The 20123-nt window shown below is 33.4% G+C and overlaps 2 protein-coding genes across 4 annotated transcripts in view; one reads left to right on the forward strand and one right to left on the reverse strand.

The window, feature by feature from the left end:
• Positions 1-8183: 8183 nt before the first annotated feature.
• Positions 8184-12251, reverse strand: LOC149425959 (uncharacterized). Its single transcript, XM_089645358.1, has 2 exons — positions 11045-12251; positions 8184-8919 (listed from the first exon to the last, which is right to left on the reverse strand). The coding sequence occupies exons 1-2, from the start codon at positions 12142-12144 to the stop codon at positions 8382-8384; spliced, it is 1638 nt and encodes a 545-aa protein (XP_089501484.1). The 5' UTR covers positions 12145-12251; the 3' UTR covers positions 8184-8381.
• A 2243-nt stretch (positions 12252-14494) lies between these two features.
• Impbeta11 (importin beta11) overlaps positions 14495-20123 on the forward strand; it is a 41915-nt gene continuing 36286 nt past the window's right edge. For all 3 annotated transcript variants that reach the window (XM_089642516.1, XM_089642524.1, XM_089642532.1), the window contains exons 1-3: positions 14495-14640; positions 15142-15298; positions 16435-16655. In XM_089642516.1, coding sequence (XP_089498642.1) covers positions 15161-15298; positions 16435-16655 — 359 coding nt within the window. In that variant the 5' untranslated portion in view covers positions 14495-14640; positions 15142-15160. The remainder of the gene's footprint in view (positions 14641-15141; positions 15299-16434; positions 16656-20123) is intronic.

A 20123-nucleotide genomic window follows, 5' to 3' on the forward strand; every position in this document is an offset into this window, starting at 1 on the left:
AAAGCGGTTAGCGGCAAATCGCCCCCAACACAGGTTAGTGGAATAACGTTACACTTATATTTCTTATGTAAATAAGTTTTGTTTGGTTTTTTAATACAAATTTCTTAAGTACTTTGTTTATTATTTACATTATCAAATATTAATATTTTTAAACAAAGTATCCACTTCATTATATTATATATTTTCAAAACTGACATATTTCTATCTGAGAGATAAACAATTAAATATAAACAGTAAGACTTAAACGTCAAACAGTGAATATGTCAAAATTTTAGCTCCTATAAAAACCCAGAAAACTATGTGTAAAGCATGATATTAGCGAAATCCGACTTCTAATATCAAATTCGAACATACAATATCAGTTTCATGGATAATTTTGCCTAAAACAGTGCCTAAAAGTGATAAAAAACTAAAATAAACACCACTTCTGGTAATCGCCGTGACACTTCGATATCGTGAAAAAACTAGGTGTTAAATGTGATATCTGTGAAATCCCAAGTAAAAATCAAATTTAAATAACAACTATCGTCTAAATACAGTGCGCAAAAGTTTTAAATAACTAAACACAGTTAGATTAGTGCAAATCGCCGTTACGCTGTGTCTTTTTGCCAGATTAAATTGTCAAATCATTGATACCAACAACACCCACGGAAACGAAAGTTACTGTGAAAAAACAATTAAACTTAAACCAAACTTAAATAAAACTATAATAAAAAATAAAAAGAAATTATTATCATTTATAACTTTGAAATAATAAAAACTTTAAAAAAATAAAAATAAAAGCACTCCAGTGACATCTATTGACACAAACTCAAAGCTAACAACAATAATCATACTTACGCCATCTGTCAATTAATCCTAGTGCCATTCAATAATAATTATTGAGAAACATATTTCTATGGGAGGTGCAGACCGGCAAAGACTATTTTTATTTTAAATTTGAATATTTCACACCAAAAAAATGCCTAACGTCGATTCTCCAATGAATGAAGCCAACCCATTTGGGACATCTAGTCTAACGCCAAGATCGCCTAATCAAAGTAAAAGAAGGAATCGTGCCGTACGTACAACATCTGAGGTTGCGTCTGATCCTGAAGATTACACTACAAGCCCGAACAAATCAGGGGAAATTAGTGATGATTCATTACAATTGGATCCTATATTTACTAACAACAGAAATGCAATGACAACAGTAAGAAAATATCTTAATACAATAAAAACAACGATTATTGAATGTAAAGGAAAGATATCTGTAATACAAAAAGAAACTATTTATGTTGTTATGGAAAACTTATTTGATTTGGTCGGCCATATGAACACGGAAATGTCCGAAATGAGGGGAGAGTTAAAAAATTTACGACCACTGGCCAAGCATATTTGTGAGATCAAAGAATTAATTATTAAAGAAAATAAAGCTGTCACAACTAAAATTGACAAAAACATTGAAGATATTAAAATAAATGCGGAAATAAAATCGTATGCGGAAATAACAAGAAATGACAAAAATAATGTGGAACCACCAAACTGCAAAAAACATGAACCAATAGTCATTGTTAAGCCGAAAGATAAACAACAAAAAAATACAGTTACAAAGGATGAAATAAAACAAAATATAGATCCAGTTAATTTCGGTGTCACCGGAATAAGAAATTTTAAACAAGGAGCAGTAATCGTAGAATGCAAAAATACAGCTGCAACAAAGAAGATGGAGGAGCAAATAATCTCAAAGATGGGAGGAAAATATGTCGTGAATACACCTAAACCTAAGAATCCTAAACTAAAAATCATTGGTTTAACAGATAAATTCACTCCGGAAGAAATTGTATCGAAAATTAAAATGCAAAATGATTACCTCGAAACAATTGAATCAAAAATTGAAATAAAATTTATAAAAGAAGTCAAAACGAAACGAGGTGACGTTAACTACATCATTTTCGCGGAAGTTGACGGAAAAACATACCATAGAATGTTACAAGAAGGCAGAGTAAATATTGGATGGGATAGATGTCGAGTATTCGACAACATTTCACTTTTAAAGTGTTACAAGTGCAATGGCTACATGCACAAATCACAAGATTGCAGAAATGAAAAAGCATGCACTCGTTGTTCCGGAACACATGACGACGACAATGAAAACTGTCAAAACGACATCCAATGCATTAACTGCAAGAAAATGAATGATCGACTAAAATTACAACTGCCAACTGACCATTTTGCTTGGAGTGATGAATGTTCTGTGCACATGAGAAAAATTGAAGCGGAAAAAAAGAAAATTGATTTTTTATGTCACTAAAGACCTGCTCTATGGTAAACAGTAACATAAAATTATCTTCGGACAACCAATCAGATAACGAAGAGAGTTTTTACATCCATAACATACAAAGTTCGCCTGCTCACCATGAAGAGTTATCCGCCAGAGCCGGAAAAACCATCAATATAATGCATCAAAATGTACAATGCATTCGAAATAAAATCTTAGAATTAGAAAATATTTTGTGTGAAAAAAATATCGACGTTTTTTGTGCTAGCGAACACTGGTTACAAAAGGGTGAAGCGACATCTATCAATTTTAAGGGCTATAAATTAGGTTCAATTTTTTGTCGACAGAGCCATATTCATGGAGGTGTCTGCATTTACCTAAACGAAAACATTGCTTTTACAGAACTAGAAAGTGTTAAACAAATAACGAAAGAATTTGTATTTGAATGTGTTGGTATTGAAATCCCAAAGCTTAAAATGATAATTTGTACAGTTTACTATAATGACTCTGATATAAATATTTTTTTTGAACAACTTGAACTATTATTAAACAAAATTTGCAAAAACAACAAAAAACAAATAATACTCTGCGGTGACTTAAATATTGATACAAGCTACAAGAACAAAAACGCAGATTCACTCAAAAACACACTAAAATCTCACAACATACGCTTGATTATTGATAAGCCTACTCGTATACAAGGAAATAAAAAAAGTATAATTGATCATATAGGTACAAATACACGGTGTCCGGAAACTCGTAGTACAAGCGGGAAACTGAAGAATCTACACCACATGGGGAACCCAAAAAAACATTAAGTTTTTTGATTTGAGCATTTTCAAAAAAAAAAAAAAAAAAACCAAAAAAATATATTTTTCGGCTATTTTAGGGTTAAAGTTTTTTCTGGTGTTTAGGGTTGAATAACAGATGTTTTAACCCTGCAGAGCAGAAATATTTTATGATTACACAGGGTTAAATGAAGGGTGATTTCAAAATAATGCTTCAAATCCGAGTTTCTTCATTTGTTTTACTTTCAAATAGTTTTAATTAGTTGGGTACTTTGATCTTCAGTAATAATTTATGAGAATTTGATTAAAAAAAAAAAAAAAAAAATCAACTTCAAACTCGATTTACTCGATAACGAAAGCTCAAATAAAAAAAAATATACTACAAAATCGACTCCAAATGTGATGTAGATTCACCAGTTTCCCGCTTGTACTACGAGTTTCCGGACACCCTGTATATCAAAAAGCTCTTACACATGGGAAGTCACAGAATTAGCTGTATCAGATCATATGGCACAGTTAATGCACGTAAAAACAGAATATAATATAAACCAAACGTGGTATACAAAAAAAAAAATTATTTAACACAGAAAACACAAATATTTTTAACAATTACATATCGTGTATATGTTGGGAACCACTGAAATCCTTTGAATCCATTAATGACAGCTACGAATACTTCATTAATGAAATAAATAATGGTATGAAGCTTTGTTTCCCCTTTAAACAGTATAAATATCCCCAAAAACGCAAAATAAATTGGGTAACGACTGGTATTAAGATATCTATTAAACAAAAACGACATCTATACATGAAACAAAAAAACACAAATGACCTCACAATCATAAACAATTACAAACAATACAAAAAAATTCTCAGTAAAGTAAAACAGGTAGCTAAACGGAATTACAATAGTAAACGAATTCAAAACGCGCAAAATAAAACCAAAACATCGTGGAACATAATAAAAGAGAACTCAAATAATTCTAATTCTAAAATTAAACCAAAAATCTGTCTTAAAATAAATGATAACCTGGTATCAGAACCAAAAAACATTGCAAATGAATTTAACATTTTCTTTGCACCACCGCCACCACCACAAAATACATCTCTACATCCACAATCTGCCAAAACAGTCAAAAACAAACAGTTCCGATCATTCTTTATAACGCCTGTAAACAGGGAGGAAATTATTAAAATCATCGTAAAACTGAAAAATAAAAGCAGTGTCGGCACTGACAAAATCCCTATAAAAATTATAAAAGCATGTGCAGAAGCGTTAAGTTACCCGTTGGAAATATTAATTAACAAATCTTTTGAATCAGGAACCTTCCCAGAACAATTAAAACAATCTATTATTGTACCTTTGTATAAGAAGGGTCCTAAACAGGAAATCTCAAACTACAGACCGATATCCTTATTACCAAACTTTTCAAAAATATTTGAAAGAGCCATGTACAATCGCATTTATAACTTTCTCGAAAACTTTGAGATAATATGTCCACAACAATTTGGATTCCGTAAAGGCCGTTCAACAACACAGGCAGTTTTCAATTTTTTGAACAAAATTCTAGAAAATATTAATATTAGTAAAAAAACTGTAGGTATCTTTCTCGACCTCTCAAAAGCATTCGACAATGTTGATCATGAGCTTCTTCTAACTAAACTTGAACATGTGGGTATTAGAGGTCTAGCATTAAAATGGTTTGAATCGTACTTAAAAAATCGTCAGCAGAAAGTTCAAATTTCAAATATCAATGAAAAAATGGTCCATTACATGGTAGAATCCAAATGGAGAACAATAAACAAGGGTGTGCCACAAGGAAGCATTCTTGGGCCTCTACTCTTCCTTATCTATATAAACGAACTTCCAATAATTGCTGGCACAGAATGTTCAATGTTTGCTGATGACACCGCTTTGTTGTTTGAATGTAATGGAGACGTTGACGAATTTAACAAACAAGTTAACGAGACTTGCCAATTAATAGCAAACTGGCTGTTATCGCAACATCTATCACTCAACACAAACAAAACCCAAATTTTAAAATTTTGTCCAGTGCAAGCTACACCTATAAATATAAATGTAAACATTAATAATAATATTATCGAACCTTCCCAAACCTGTTCACTACTGGGAATGGAATTAGATATAAACATAAACTGGAAAGAACATGTCTCAAAAATTGTAGCAAAAATCAGTAGTTTTTCTTATGTTCTGGGTACCTTAAGAAAAATATTAAACACCGAATCAGTAATAGCCGCATACTATGGTTATGTATACTCAATAATAAAATACGGTATTATTTTTTGGGGAAACTCGGTAAACGCTAAAGATGTTTTCATCATACAAAAGAGATGCATAAGAAAAATTACAAACTCTGATCGTTTAGATTCATGTAGACCTATGTTTAAAAATCTGAAAATTCTGACAGTCACAGACATATATATATTGGAGTTATGCATGTTAGTGCGATCATCTACAGACAAGTTCCCACTAAAAAACTCAACACATAAATACGCTACAAGGCTCACAGAAAACTTACTAATACCAAAAGCAAACAAAACAATATTCCAAAAAGGACCATACTACATGGCCATTAAAGTATATAACAACCTTCCACATAACATTAAACAAATACAAGATACACACAAATTCAAATCGTTACTAAACACTTTCCTTGTTAATAAATGTCACTACACGTTGAGTGAATACCTCACGTAAATGAAACACCTATTTTTATTGGTATATATATTTGTATTTTTTTATTTTTACATTGGTATATTGTTATTTTATCTGTATAAACATTGTAATTAAATAAATGTGGTTAGCTGGAAGAAATGGGGTCTACCCATAAGCTATACCTTTTGTAATTTTAATTTTACAATAAATAATTTTTGATTTGATTTGATTTGAAAAAATTCCTTGTCCATTGTCAAGTTATTCAAAATGTTTTTATTTATTTCTTATTGACATGTTTTTTTTGACGTCTTACTGTTGTTGATAATATTGATTTAACTGTTTTTTTTACAGGACTTTATGTGTAAATGTCGATACCCAGATTGTAAAACTATGACGTTGCATAAAAAAAAGGAACTTTTTGACCTTTTTTACACTAAAACATACAATGAGCAGAACCTTTTTTTGCAAAGCTGTATTGAAGTGCTGGAGCCAAAACGAAGAATAGTACCCGAAAATGTATCGAAAAGACATTGCTTTGTCAAATACTTACCAGAAATCAACAGAAGCTTTTATGAAAACCTACCGGCTCAGTAAATGTATGCACTACAGTGGAAAAACGTTGCAAGTGGCAGCTTAAGCAACGTTATTCCACATTTTTTTTTGTTTTATGTCGATTATTTCCTTTATTAATGGTTTTTTTAAATATTTTTTCACATGTACCCTTGTTTATGTCTAAGTAATATAAAACTTATTGAAAAATTGGATGTTTTCTAATAAAAAATCATTTAAAAAACGTTTTTTCTTGTTTCTGAAAAATCTTGTTTTTGTTGTTTGCAACGTTATTCGGGCGATACATTCAATTGTTGATTGAGGTACTAGTAAATATTGAATCATTTGGCGGGTTGGAAATAAGCCGACATAGCTCAGTGGTTTCAGAGCACCTGACCGGACATCAGAAGGCACGGGTTCAATTCCCGTTGGCGGCATTTATTATTAATCCGGAGATATTTTCAATTTGTATTGATATTTCAGCCAACTAATTATTTCTTAAAATTATTTGTTTTCCTTTATGATATACATAAAACCTTATCTTATAAACATTAGTTTATCGTTAAAAAATAATAATAAAATATTATTCCGTTTCGAGAAAAAATTTATGATGGGAATTGAACCCACAGCCTTCTGATTGCCGGTCAGCTGCTCTACCAATCAAGCTGAGAGTTCAATTCCCGTTGGCAGCATTTATTTTTTCTCAAGAGATTTTTTCAATTTGTACTAACGAGGCAAGAATAAATATGTGTACGAACGTAAAATACTTGGGGCACATTAATTAATCAAACCTATCGCACAATGGCGATATCGAGTGACAAAGGAGAAGCCTAAGTATAGCATAGTGTCTAAATGATTGCCCGCAGATTTTGCAAATGCAGCAATACTGTTAAAAAAACACTGTTCAACGCATTCTGTACTGGCCTGTATACGTGTGAGACATGGTGTCACTACCGAACTTGCTCGATGGAACAACTCCGAATCTAATATAATGACGCCTGTAGAATCATATTTGGGTACCGAAGATACAGCAGCGCATCTACAATGTTCACGGAATTAGTACCAAACGGATTTGCCGGCCTGATGAGATACCGGGTCACTGGAGCCAGGATACGGCTGATGGTCTCCGCCAACACGGTGTGGTTTTTTTTTATCGATTTTTGTATTTAAAATTTTTTTTATACAAAACTATATATCTATGTGGGACGTGGGTTTGCACTAAGCACCCCACATCCTGGAATAAAAATTATTATTATTAGTATGGGTGTTTCAAGCCTGGTACACACGCAAAGCTCACATCAACAGATAATATAAAGCACAATAGCGCTCGCCATACAATCCCATACAGACCCGACACACGTAAAAAGATAACGCGCTATAAGTGTGGTTCTGAACTTCGCTAACCGAATTTATTTTACGTAACCGCTCCCGACGCGATATTTGAAAAGTTATGCGTCCCCCTCTCCGCCGTAAAAAGGAGAGGGGGTCATTTTAATTACGGAGCTACCAACTAAGTTCCGTGTTCCCTTTGACAGCCATGACATAAGCAGCCTAATAATGCATTTCTTATTTATTATGTTAGCTCATATCGTCATGTGTGCTAGTAAATTTACAAACATAAAAGACGTGCTCAAGCTGTCAGTAAGTAAAGTTGTCACTTTGACAGATGAAATTATGTTCCTCGGCCGCTCTCGAATTCAACTGACCCCCTCTCCTACCATAGGAAGAAATATTTGATAGCGTCGTGTGTCGGTATAAAAGATGATGCGCTGTACATTAACTTTTGATGTGAGCTTTGCGTGTGTACCACGCTTCAGGCTAATAATTATTGTTTATAGTAATTTGTTATCCTTTGTGCTATGCATAAAAACCTTGTCTTGTGAACATTAGTTTTTCATTAAAAAATCAATAAAATTGTAATTATTTATTCATATAGTATACATTTCCAACAACAAAACACAAATTTATTTTTAAATATAACTGCTGAAGATGTAATTTACAGAGTTGTTGATGATTGATAATACGTAACTGTAAGTTTTGCCTCAGAATTGTGGCCCAAAACAACTGGTATAAAAATAAGAAATATGAATTAAGTAATATTTAAATATCAGTAAGCATTAAGTAGCAATGTTGGATTGATGGAATGTTGTGTTATTTGCTGCGGTAAAACTCCAATAGGATACCTCCCCCAATCATAATCAACTGAAGCTCTCTTCCAGTTGCTTTCCACCCTCAAATCTTTATCCAAGATTGATATGCCATTGACAATAATGTCATCAGTTTCATTTGTATCCATTGCTTTACTGGAACCAACTTCATTTTCCATTGTAATATCATTGACCGTGTAAATATCCACATTAATACTATCACCTGATTTCTTTCCGGAAACAATTTCCACGAGGTTGACCAAGTTCTGAATAGACGTCTGTGGTAGTTTCTTGTCTATTAAGGCCAGCATTTCTTTGATGTAAATCTTTAAGTATTGAGTTGTATTGGTCATAACCTCAAATATGAAATCTTTAGATGATAATTCAGCAGGAATCTGGTGAAGCAGGTCAAGTGTGAGGCCTTTCTTCTGATTGGGGTGGTGATGAATCAAGTGACGTATGGACTCTGCAGTGACATTGGGAGATTGGCGGTTAAATCTGAAAATAAACAATAATATGTAGTGATCGTATTAAGCTTTTGGTAAATGTACGAAGGATAGTTCTACCTTTTACACCAGTCCTACTTGAATGACTGTCCAATAATTTTATATTAATCTCTGGGTCCCAAATATATGTATTTAAAAATGTGTCTCATCTAATTCTAATTCTTGTCTTTTGTGTGGAAGAATATTTTATCAAAAGGAAACTATATTTAACCCTTCAGTACTTTCATCACATTGTTCAGTTTGCAATGTTTTCTGTGTATTTCAAATGCGCTACATAAATCTTATTTTTTAATTTTCCGTAAAAACTAATATGTACTGTTTTAGAAACTAGATAAAATTATCTTTAGGTGTATGCATTTAAAATAAACTTAACTATTTCTAAATAATAAAATTTTAATATCAAATGTGAAAAAAGCTAACCACATTTTTACTTAATATTTTACTCCAATCATAGAAAAATTGAGACAACTCGATATTTTAACAACACGTTTGTTTTGTTTGAGAAATTTGTAAGAAAACTTCCTTCACTTATATCTCGTTCTTATAATAAAAAATAATTTTTAAAGTAAAACCGATTGTTACGATAGCGATGCGAAATATGAATTACTCATTTTGGATATTTTTAGGATTCTATTAATGGATTCCAAATATTTGAGCAAACTGGAAAGAATTATTATTTCTTTTTCTAACGTCAAAAAAATTATGTATTTCCTCATGATAAAAATACTTTTAATATGAAATATGGACGCCCGGTCATATATGACCCTCAAACTCTGTAGGGGTTAAACCAGTAGAACATGTAATACATCCGTACAGTTATCACATTGAAGATGCAGAAGTTTTTGTAATGATTTGTGCAAATTTTTTTTTTGTTTTTTTTTGTAATGTGAGTGATGTATCTATCACAATAATAATTTAATACATACATTTTCTACAAATAAAACATCACTAAATGGCCTTACCACTGACTTTAATTTCAGTAGTACTTACTTTAATTTCAGACAATAATTTTATAGTTGGGGTGTGATAGTACTATGTAAAAAATTTAATTAAAATATATGTAATATTATATATTATATAATTTCAAAGATTTAGCTGTTTCAAACAAATTCCACTTTCTTGAATGGGACCCTTGTTTTTACCCGCTTGGAATGTGTTAAAAAACCCTTTGTATCACTACAGAAGTCGGGGACGCCCGAGGAAGATATTGCACGATCAGATATTCGAGTCGGGCCATGTCAAGAGTCAGAATAATAGAAGAGTATGTATGAGAGTGTGTATGAATGTGAATGAGGCAAGAAGTGTGTGCCAAAACCGAGTTGTTTGGCGGCCCGTCCTCTCTGGTTATGGTTAGTTAGTTATCAGTAAGATAATATTAAGAAATAATCAACGTGTTTCAAAACCCTTGGTTTTTTCGTCAGGATAAAAATATAATATTAATTATTATTTTTTTGGTAAACTAATGTTTTTAAGACAAGATTTTTTATGCATAGCACAAAGGGTAACAATTATTTTACAAGCAATAATTATTAGCCTGAAACACTCATCCACATTGAAAAATCTCCTGATCTCGTTGGCGTCATGTATCTTTTATCAGGAGATTTTTCAATGTGGATGAGTGTTTCAGGCGAATAATTATTGCTTGTAAAATAATATAATATTAGTTTTTTTGGACTAATTTATTTAGTTCTTAATTAAACCCAAACTAAGAACCTGTTTTGGCATCATAGGTTCATATATTGGGTTAGATAAGAGAAGAAAAATAACTAAATGTAAAACTTTTGCATCGATAACTATGGCCGACAAGTGAACAATCGATTTTAATTTTAACGAAATATTATAATGGATTATTTTCCATTTCTGGAAACTGAAATACTTACTTCTCATTATTATCTATCTACTGCAAAGTGTTTTTTTTTTATAAAAAGTAAGTATTCGCATGTCACTATTGATTTTAAAATTAAAATTAATTAAATTAAATTATATTAAATTAAATTAATTCAAATTAAATTACAATTTTTTTTTTTTTATATTGTTATATTTTGTTCTGAAAAGCGTAGAGTGGTAAAAATAACCCTTTTCCTAATCTTACAAAATTGTTGGTAAAATTTCCTTACCCGAAAGATATTGACTTAAAAAGCGCCGATTTATACAATCCATTTGCTATTTCTTTAATCCATTGCGCCGCCCTCAATCTTCTCTCTGGAGATTCCGCATCAGATTGCACAAGTGAGAGAAGGTTCTTCACAAGTGCCGCCAACATGTCTCTTGTGTGTAAGAATGTCAAAATTGGCTTCCAAATGGTAATGTAATCATTCGGCAATCTTTGTTCTTCGTTGTTGTCAGAGCCATCGATGTCTGTGGCCATAAAAAGTGACTGTTCATCCAACATTAATTTAGCAAAGCAAATGTCACTTCCATTCCTTTTAGTCTTTTGTAAAAATTTGTCCATAATTTTAATGGTGCTGGCTAAAGCCTCTTTTATAGTAACATCCATAAAGATCTTGTGTTTTGTTTTAGTTACATGCTGATTTATGAATATAAAAATGCTATTTCTCATGTCTTCATCAGGAATTTCGAAAAGTTTTTTGATTCGGAATTTATGATAGCAAAACACCGCCAGCAAATTATGATTACTGATGTGATCAGCCAGTTCCAATTCAAAATCGTCGCTTAGTGCATTCTTGGACACCACAAAGTTGGCTATTAGCTCATTATGTGGCATCCAATACGATGTGAACAACCAATTCATGGCAAAGCTAGCAGCGTTTTTCAATAAACTTAAAGAAGGAAGTTCATGACCGTGGGCAGTTTCATGCCTCAAATTGACTACCCATTGGGGGATGTTCAGCTCAGGACCGGCTTGGAGTAATGTCAGGCCTCTGTTTTTGGACACATCGTCAAGAGTATGGTTGATGAATCGCATTATCACCGATGAATACATTAATCTTAACAAACGATCCGGTATGCTGGAGTCTGATTCAACTATCGGGATTTGCAGATCAACTTCTAACAAGCCCAGAGTTGACTCTATACCAGATGGTAGCTTGGAACAGCGTGATTTCCAAACCAGCAGTATTTTCAGGGCATCTTTTTTGCATGTTTCGTTGCTGTTCGGTCCAAAAATTAACTTGAAAACATGTTTCCATTCCTCTGCCGAGTACCAAGGAACAGAAATATAATTCTGCAAGTTGACAACTTGATTTGAATTAGACATTTACAAAGTTTTATGGATAATTATTTATCAAAGAAGTTTTATTTTCAAATAAATTAGGTTATATTTTGTTACAAGCATGGATAATGTCACAAAATCACTCTGACACTTGCCACCATAGAGATGATATGGATTATAGCATAAATAAACCACTCACGATTATAGAAAAGTAGTGATGGGTAGGATCGAAACATCAAAATAATCGAGTGATTAATCTATTTAATCGCTCGGAGTTCAGCAGGAGCAGTAGCTGCGGACAGAGGCAAAAATGTAAAGGATAAAACTAACTAACTAACCATCACGCCGTTTCCCCGCAGGGGTATGCAGAGAGAACGGACCGCCAAACAACTCGGTCTTGGCACACACACCTTGCCTCATTCACATTCATACATCGTCTCATATATACTCTTCTATTGTTCTGACTCTTGACATGGCCCGACTCAAGTATCTGATTCACTTGGTCGTGCCATGTCTACCTCGGGCGTCCACAACTTCTGCTACCATTCACACTTGCATCGTATATTCTCCTTACACTCCTTTCTTCGCTCATTCGCTCTACATGCCCAAACCATCTAAGCGTCCCTTTCTTGATCTTACACATTACGCTTACATCAGCCTTGCACTCTTTGCGGATCTCCACATTCCTCACACAATCATATATGGTTTTACCATACATACGCCTCAGAGATCTGATTTCAACAGCATTCAATCTACTTTCATCCTTTCTTTGCCAGTTCCATGCCTCACTTCCATACATCAGGGTAGGTACCAGCACTCCATTGTGGACTGCTAACTTCGCTTCTTTGGACATTTTTTTGTTGGCGCCAACTGCGTTCAGTCCTCCAATGGTCCTCCATTAATGGAGTTACCTGCATTTACTCTTCTTTCAATATCTCTCTCAACCTTCCCATCTCTCGTAAACATGCTTCCTAAATACACAACCTCATCCACCTGCTCCAAGTATTCCTCATTCACAGCCATATTGCACACTATTTTCGTACTCTCTCTTTCAAACATTACTTTAGACTTACTTATAGTCCAAGCGATGACCGTAAAAATCCCATCCCATAGGCCACATGAACCAAATTAGTACCGGGCTTTAACCCCAATAACGGCAAAAGTTGATTGCAAATTTGTTATGAAAAAAAATCGTTCAGCCAACTTTTGTGTGGGGAGAAGTACCTAAAAAATGACATTGTAGGTATCCTCCAGATGCGGCATTTGTTAGGTACTTCTCCCCACACAAAAGTTGGCCGAACGATTTTTTTTTTCATAACAAATTTGCAATCAATTTTTGCCGTTAGTTTTGGTAATGTGGCACGTTGGATATTTTCATCCCAAAAATGACACCGGAAGTCGTCGCTTTCCAGGACTCCTCCCGGGCCGAAATCTGGATGAATGCGTTTTTTTAACTAATCTTATTTGGGGTTAAAGCCCAGTACTAATTTGGTTCATGTGGCTGGAATGGGATTTTTACGGTCATCGCTTCGACTATTACATTCATCATTAACTTATTCTTCATGCATACTTCGTTCATCCTAGACACGAGAGCCTGCAGATCATTCATACTATTAGCAATCAGCATCGCATCATCAGCATACAAGAGGCAACATACTTTCAAATTACTCAAATTCGCGCCCAATCCCACCTCTTTCAATTCTTGCATACAATTATCCATGTATAGATTGAATAACCATGGTGACATTACACAGCCTTGTTAAACACCTTTTGTGATATCAAACCACCCCGTAAAACCACCGTTCACCCTAACACATGCAACGCTTCCCTCATACAGAGACGAAATTGCCTAAATCAGATGTATGAGGGAAGCGTTGCAAGGATAAAATATTTTCATTATTTCTTCTATTGAAGAATGATTTCACGGAATAATGAAAAATGTGAGATTTCAAACCTCCAGTAGGAATATTCAAGTATGTAGTTTTTATGTTCCAAGCCGCGCTAACCACCACATTCCAACCAAGCCGAACTTTAAATCAACCGACATACCGGGCCCATAAATAAACCGGACCTATGAGATATTTACTTCTGTCAAGTTGCTCCCCGGTAGGAGCCCTGGCAAGTGATACCATTACAAAAAAATACTGGTATACGCGGCCTAGGTACCCTATTTTTGAAATTTGATTTGTTTTTCGCATGGCAATGTCCAAAAGTTGTCTCATTTGAACCAGCGATAATGATCCTTGTAAACCGGCTTTCTGTATGAAGAACGTGCCATAACAATAAATTTATGAAAAGTGGCACGCTGCTAAAATGTTATATTGATTTTCAAGCCTTCGGGCTGTGCATATGTGTGGAGTAGTGCTCTTTTTACTTAACTTCAAAAGTCGACCGATCGAGCTATATTATTTTTCGTTGAAGTCAGTTCGGTGCAGTTCGGTGTTTCAGTGTTCAAGTAATAAGCTGCCAACTTTACACTACCAGAAGGCAAAATGTGTTAAAAATGTTCAATTTACTTATTTTCCTACCAAAATTTTATCGGTACGTATTGAAATGTTTAATCTATATTCTGCATATGAACCGACATCGAGAATATTGATACTTTAGGTGTGCCTGGCTCTTCTTTTAGAGGCCATTTCTACAAATTTTCCCATGTGTTTATGTATTATGTTTAAATTGAATAAAGTTATTACGTAGACGGTATCAACCCATTTTCAACATTAACGTTATGATAATATAACTGTGTTGTAATTTCTTTACCCATTTTGATTTCCGTCTAAAGAATATTAGGTCTTATTGTGATTTTAGACATTTGACATTTCATCTTTCGGATGATAGGTGCACATACGTATCTTGTTAATACGCATTCCGGCATATTTGAAGTAATTGTGGTTACTTTTATAGTTTTATATAGATTATCGATGCCTTATTTTAAAATTTAAACATGCGTAGAAGCCGAAACAAATGAAATTGTTGTTTTGAATTTTTAAATATGACATAAGGTGGAGACGAATATGACTAAATTTTTTCCTGGTTTTTCAGGTTAAAATATAACTAAATCATGGACCCAAATTCAGCGTATGAATTGGTTCTTGATACTCTGCACAGAGCATGCAACCAGGACATTGAGGTTCTGAAGCCAGCTGAGAAGAAGTTGCAAGAATGGGAGACGGAGCCAGGCTTTTATTCTCTTTTATTGGTAAGTTTAATGGTGACCAAATAGCTTAACCTTTGCAATATTTAGAAATTACTCAGTTAAAAATGTTGGGTAAAGGTTACGAATTCCGCTTCACTCTTAATATGCAATATTTCACTTTCAAATAAATGGATTTAGCTTTATTAATTCAAAACATGATTTATTATGTCGGGGGAGACGGAAATATACGCACTTTTAATTTTAATTTCGTTTATTAAGTCACTTACGCGATATGTCACACGAGATTTCAAAGAAACAAAATAATGTGACATTTGCCGGAAATACCACAACTAGTTATTTACCTAGCCAGTGCGCGGGTTAGGTACAGTACCTACCTACGAACTAATTCAGTTAAAGAAAATAAAATCTTGAAAATATTAAATTAATATATATAACCTAACCTAATCTAACTGTGATTTTCTATAGCAAAAAAATGCCCCTTTAATAACGCCTGCTCGCGTCCCCTTTAGAGTTACATCCCAGTTTTCAAATAGTATGTGGGCTACGCTAGGTTTGTATAGACTTGTTTGTGATTTAATTCTAATACCTATTTTCCATGTTCTAACCTAACCTAACCTAACCTAAACTACCTAAACGGAATACGTTTAATCACATTTTATTCTATTTGTTTGTTATTCGGGTTATTTTATTTAATTATATGTTGATTATTTGTGCGCCGCATATTAATTGACATATCGCGTAAGTGACTTATTAAACGAAATTTAAATTAAAAGTGCGTTTCCAATTATTTAAAAAAATATTTCCGTCTCCCCCGACATAATAAATCATGTTTTGAATTAATAAAGCTAAATCCATTTATTTGAAAGTGAAATATTGCGTATTAAGAGTGAAGCGGAATAGGAGAAAATTAATAAATGTTGATAGTGCTTTTGGTGAATAATTTTCAAGGCTTAGGTATATACATTTCAACCTATATTGCAGAATAAAATCAGAGTAAACAATTAGATTAATTGAAACAAATACTTCATTTGGGTCATGTCAAGAGTCAGAATAACAGAAGAGTATATTCTATGAGACAGTGTATGAATGTGAGTGATGCAAGGAGTGTGTTGGCATCATCTTTCGCTGTGATAATATAATAATAATACGCAATAATTTATGATATTTTTTGTTTTCAGACAATATTTTCAAACCACTCTGTGGACACCAATGTCCGATGGCTGGCCGTGATGTGCTTCAAGAATGGGGTGGATCGGTACTGGCGGAAGAACTCTCTTAGTGGCATTCCCGAGGATGAGAAAAGCAGGCTGAGGATCAGTCTCTTGACACCCACCACTGTCAATGAACCAGTCAACCAAGTGGCAACACAGCTGGCTGTTCTCATCGCCAAGATTGCCAGGTAATTTATTTATTTATTTACGCCCTAATGGGCTTTTACAAAAGTAGTTAACCCCTCCGACTTTTCGCGAACTTGAAGCTAAGATGTCTTTACCGAAATGTCAATTTCACGAAAACGTTGTGTTATTACCGCCTCACAATCAAAGCTCTATAAATGAAACATTACTGAACGGAGCCGAATAGTAAAAACTGTTTTAGAAAGGTTACAAAATAGGCTTTCAAATTGTTGTATCATAAATAAATATTAACATTTGTAAATATTTAAATTTAGAATGGAAACATGAAAAAATTGTAAAAATGACTCACCTGTAATGTTTTATGTAAAAACGATACTAAAATCACGGATAATGTAAAAAAAAAACACTTATTTCATCGTACAAATGTACAATAAACAATTCTGTCACTTCACTTTTTGACCATTTCATACAAAATATATTTTTAAAAAAATAATTAAACTTGCGAGGCGGGTCGGCACGTCAAACGGCTTTCTTGGCGTCGTTTTACGATTTGGCGGGTAAAATTTGCTTCCACTGAGTAGGTCTTTTTACGGGTTTCTATGGATAACTTTGAATAGAGATGTGAAGCTTCATTCAATACGAATATTCTACTTTTTGTTTTAGGGATGTCACTAGAAGAATAACGGAGTTATGACGATTTTTGTGGAAACACACGCGTTGACGTGTAAACACGCTTATTGTACTTGACTGCTATCGTTATTTTATCGTGTATATCTGCTTACGTTGCTGACCGGTTAACTAGTAATACAGTTGTGTTACATAGTTTACAATAAATTATGATTTTTGATTAAATTAAGGTAAATTCAAATTAATAGTGTGGATTACGGAAAGCTAAATATGTATTAAGGAACATATACATATAAAAACAAAAGTGTATTCACTACGGAGTTGTGAATTCATACATCTCAGTAAAATGATTAAAAAGATTTCGTTTTGTAACTAATACGGAATCTTTAAGCATGTCTACAATATTCCCAAATTTATTGCCAAAATGATGTAATCTATTTATAGGTGTATGAGCTTCATAGTTGGTTTTAAAATTGTCACAGAAAAATGTAGCACTTTGCCTCGTATTTCTATTCGGTACGTAAAATTTTATTTTGGCGAGAATTTCAGGGTTGTCAATGGAATTATTAATAATTTTATTTAAAAGTACAAGGTCAGAGATGATCCGCCTATCTGATAGCGTTATTAAGTTAAGTTGTTTCATCAAAAGAAAATAGTTAATATTTTGAATTGGAATATTCAGTTTAAAGTTAATAAATCTTAGAAATTTGTGCTGTACCCTTTCAATATTGTCAGAATGCGTTTTATACAATGGGGACCAAATAGGCGAATTATACTCTACCTGGCTTCTTACTAAAGAAGTGTACTATGTTTTCAAACATTCAAGTGACTTGAAATCACTCGCCGTTCTGCATATGAAACCAAGCATTTTTATAGCTCTCTTTGTTATATCATTTACATGCAGAGTGAATGTTAACTTTTTATCAAATATAACACCTAAGTCCCTGATCTGAGCGACTGATGTCAATAGTACATTATTTAAAGAGTATTCATAAGTAACATGACTTTGGATTTTACGAAAACGAATAACTTGGCACTTTTGAATATTAAGAAATAATGAGTTGATCACACACCAATGATACAATTTATCCAAATTAGATTGTAAAATATGGCAATCCTCTATACTATGTATCATTCTATATATTTTCAAATCATCAGCGAAGAGCAGAACTTGTACATCTTTAAATACACTAACAATGTCATTTATAAATAATAAAAACAGAATTGGTCCGAGGTGAGATCCTTGGGGAACCCCACTTGTGGCTTCGAAGATGTAAGATTCTACAGAATTTATTTTAACACAAAGCTTTCTTTTACTGAGATAACTGTTGATCCAGATCAATAAGGTTCCTTTAATGCCCAAAAGACTTAGTTTGTGTACAAGAATATCAGCCGTTGTTCCCAACATTTCGAACGATCAATCTCAGGGTCCGATCAGCCAAGTGATTTATTCAGTAACGTTCGATTCGCCTGTTTCCAAACATCTTTACTGTTGATTATCTTAAGTGGCCATGCCCACTTTCATAGACAATAAAATGACATCAAAGTTAAAACTTTCAATGCTAAATTAACATTGACGAATTAATTATTGTATTTATTATTAATGCATATATTTTTTTAAGCACTGTAATACGTAAACCGATATTTAATATTTAAGCGTATGAAATATGTTAAAAATAAAGTATTAGCTTGTTTTTATAAGCAATAATTGTTCGCCTGAAACACTCATCCACATTGAAAAAATCTCCTGATAAAAAATACATGACGCCAACGGGACTCGAACCCGTGTCCATTCGATTTCCGGTCGAAAGCTCTGACCACTGAGCTATGGAGGCTTATCTCTTACCCGCGAAATTATTCAATATATGCTAGTGTTTCATTCAACAATTACGTGCTATGCATAAATAAAAATCTTGTCTTAAAAACATTAATTTATCAAAAAAAAAATAATAATTATTAGCTTGTCTTTAATGCCACCGTGCCTTGGCCTCGCAAATATGTTTCACTCTTTTGACACATTTTATAAGTAGTCATTTACTGAGGCAAGCTTAATCCAGTAGTTTGGCTTCCTTAAATTGGTTGATCACTCAGTTGTCACTTTTCCGTTGGAAAGAGCATAGTTGTGCGTTTGAGCAGTGTTGAGCCAAAATTTCGGCTCAGTAGTTGATCAGTAGGATTGGGAAGAACGGCCGTATGTCTCCTAACCTTATCAAAAGCTTTGGAAAAATCAGTGTATATCGAATCCACCTGATGTAATAAAATAAAATGGATGGTCCAATGTTTTATAGGGAACCTGCTTGCACAGGGCGGGTGTAAACTGTGCACCCTAAAGCTTAGACTCAGGGAATTCAATAATATATATAATGTTATTAGGTAGGTACTGTTTTTATCACTATATAAATTTTAGTCAGATTGAGACATGGCAACATTGCTTTTTTCACTTTATGTTGAGAAAACTAAAATATATGTTTTGTTTGGTTCATGAATTCACCTGTCACTCACATTGAAGAAGTAAATCGATAGAAGTTTGTTTTGGGCTTGTCCATGTGTAATAGGGCGGAACGAAATTTTTTTTTATTCTAATTTTTGTTTGGAATAGTTGTATTAAGTTGCCAATTGCCATCAATTACCTCAATTAAAAATATAAATAGTATCAGACAGCGGTAAAAGCCCCCGCCAAGACATCGAACATTTACAAAAACGACAGTTTAGGGGCTATCTGCACGGCCTACAAAATAGTACAGAATTTATTAAAATAGGTTTATTTTATTTAATAACTATTCAAATATAGTTAACTAGCTGTTGCAATCAAATATTTCTTTATTTTAATATACTTTGGCGCTGTTACAGAGGAGCAAAGTGCGGGACGTAGCAGGGGGCGGCAC

Source organism: Hesperophylax consimilis, chromosome 2 (genome assembly GCF_061612785.1).
Source record: "Hesperophylax consimilis isolate HC1 chromosome 2, BYU_Hcon_1.0, whole genome shotgun sequence".
Classification (NCBI taxonomy): Eukaryota; Metazoa; Arthropoda; class Insecta; order Trichoptera; family Limnephilidae; genus Hesperophylax; species Hesperophylax consimilis.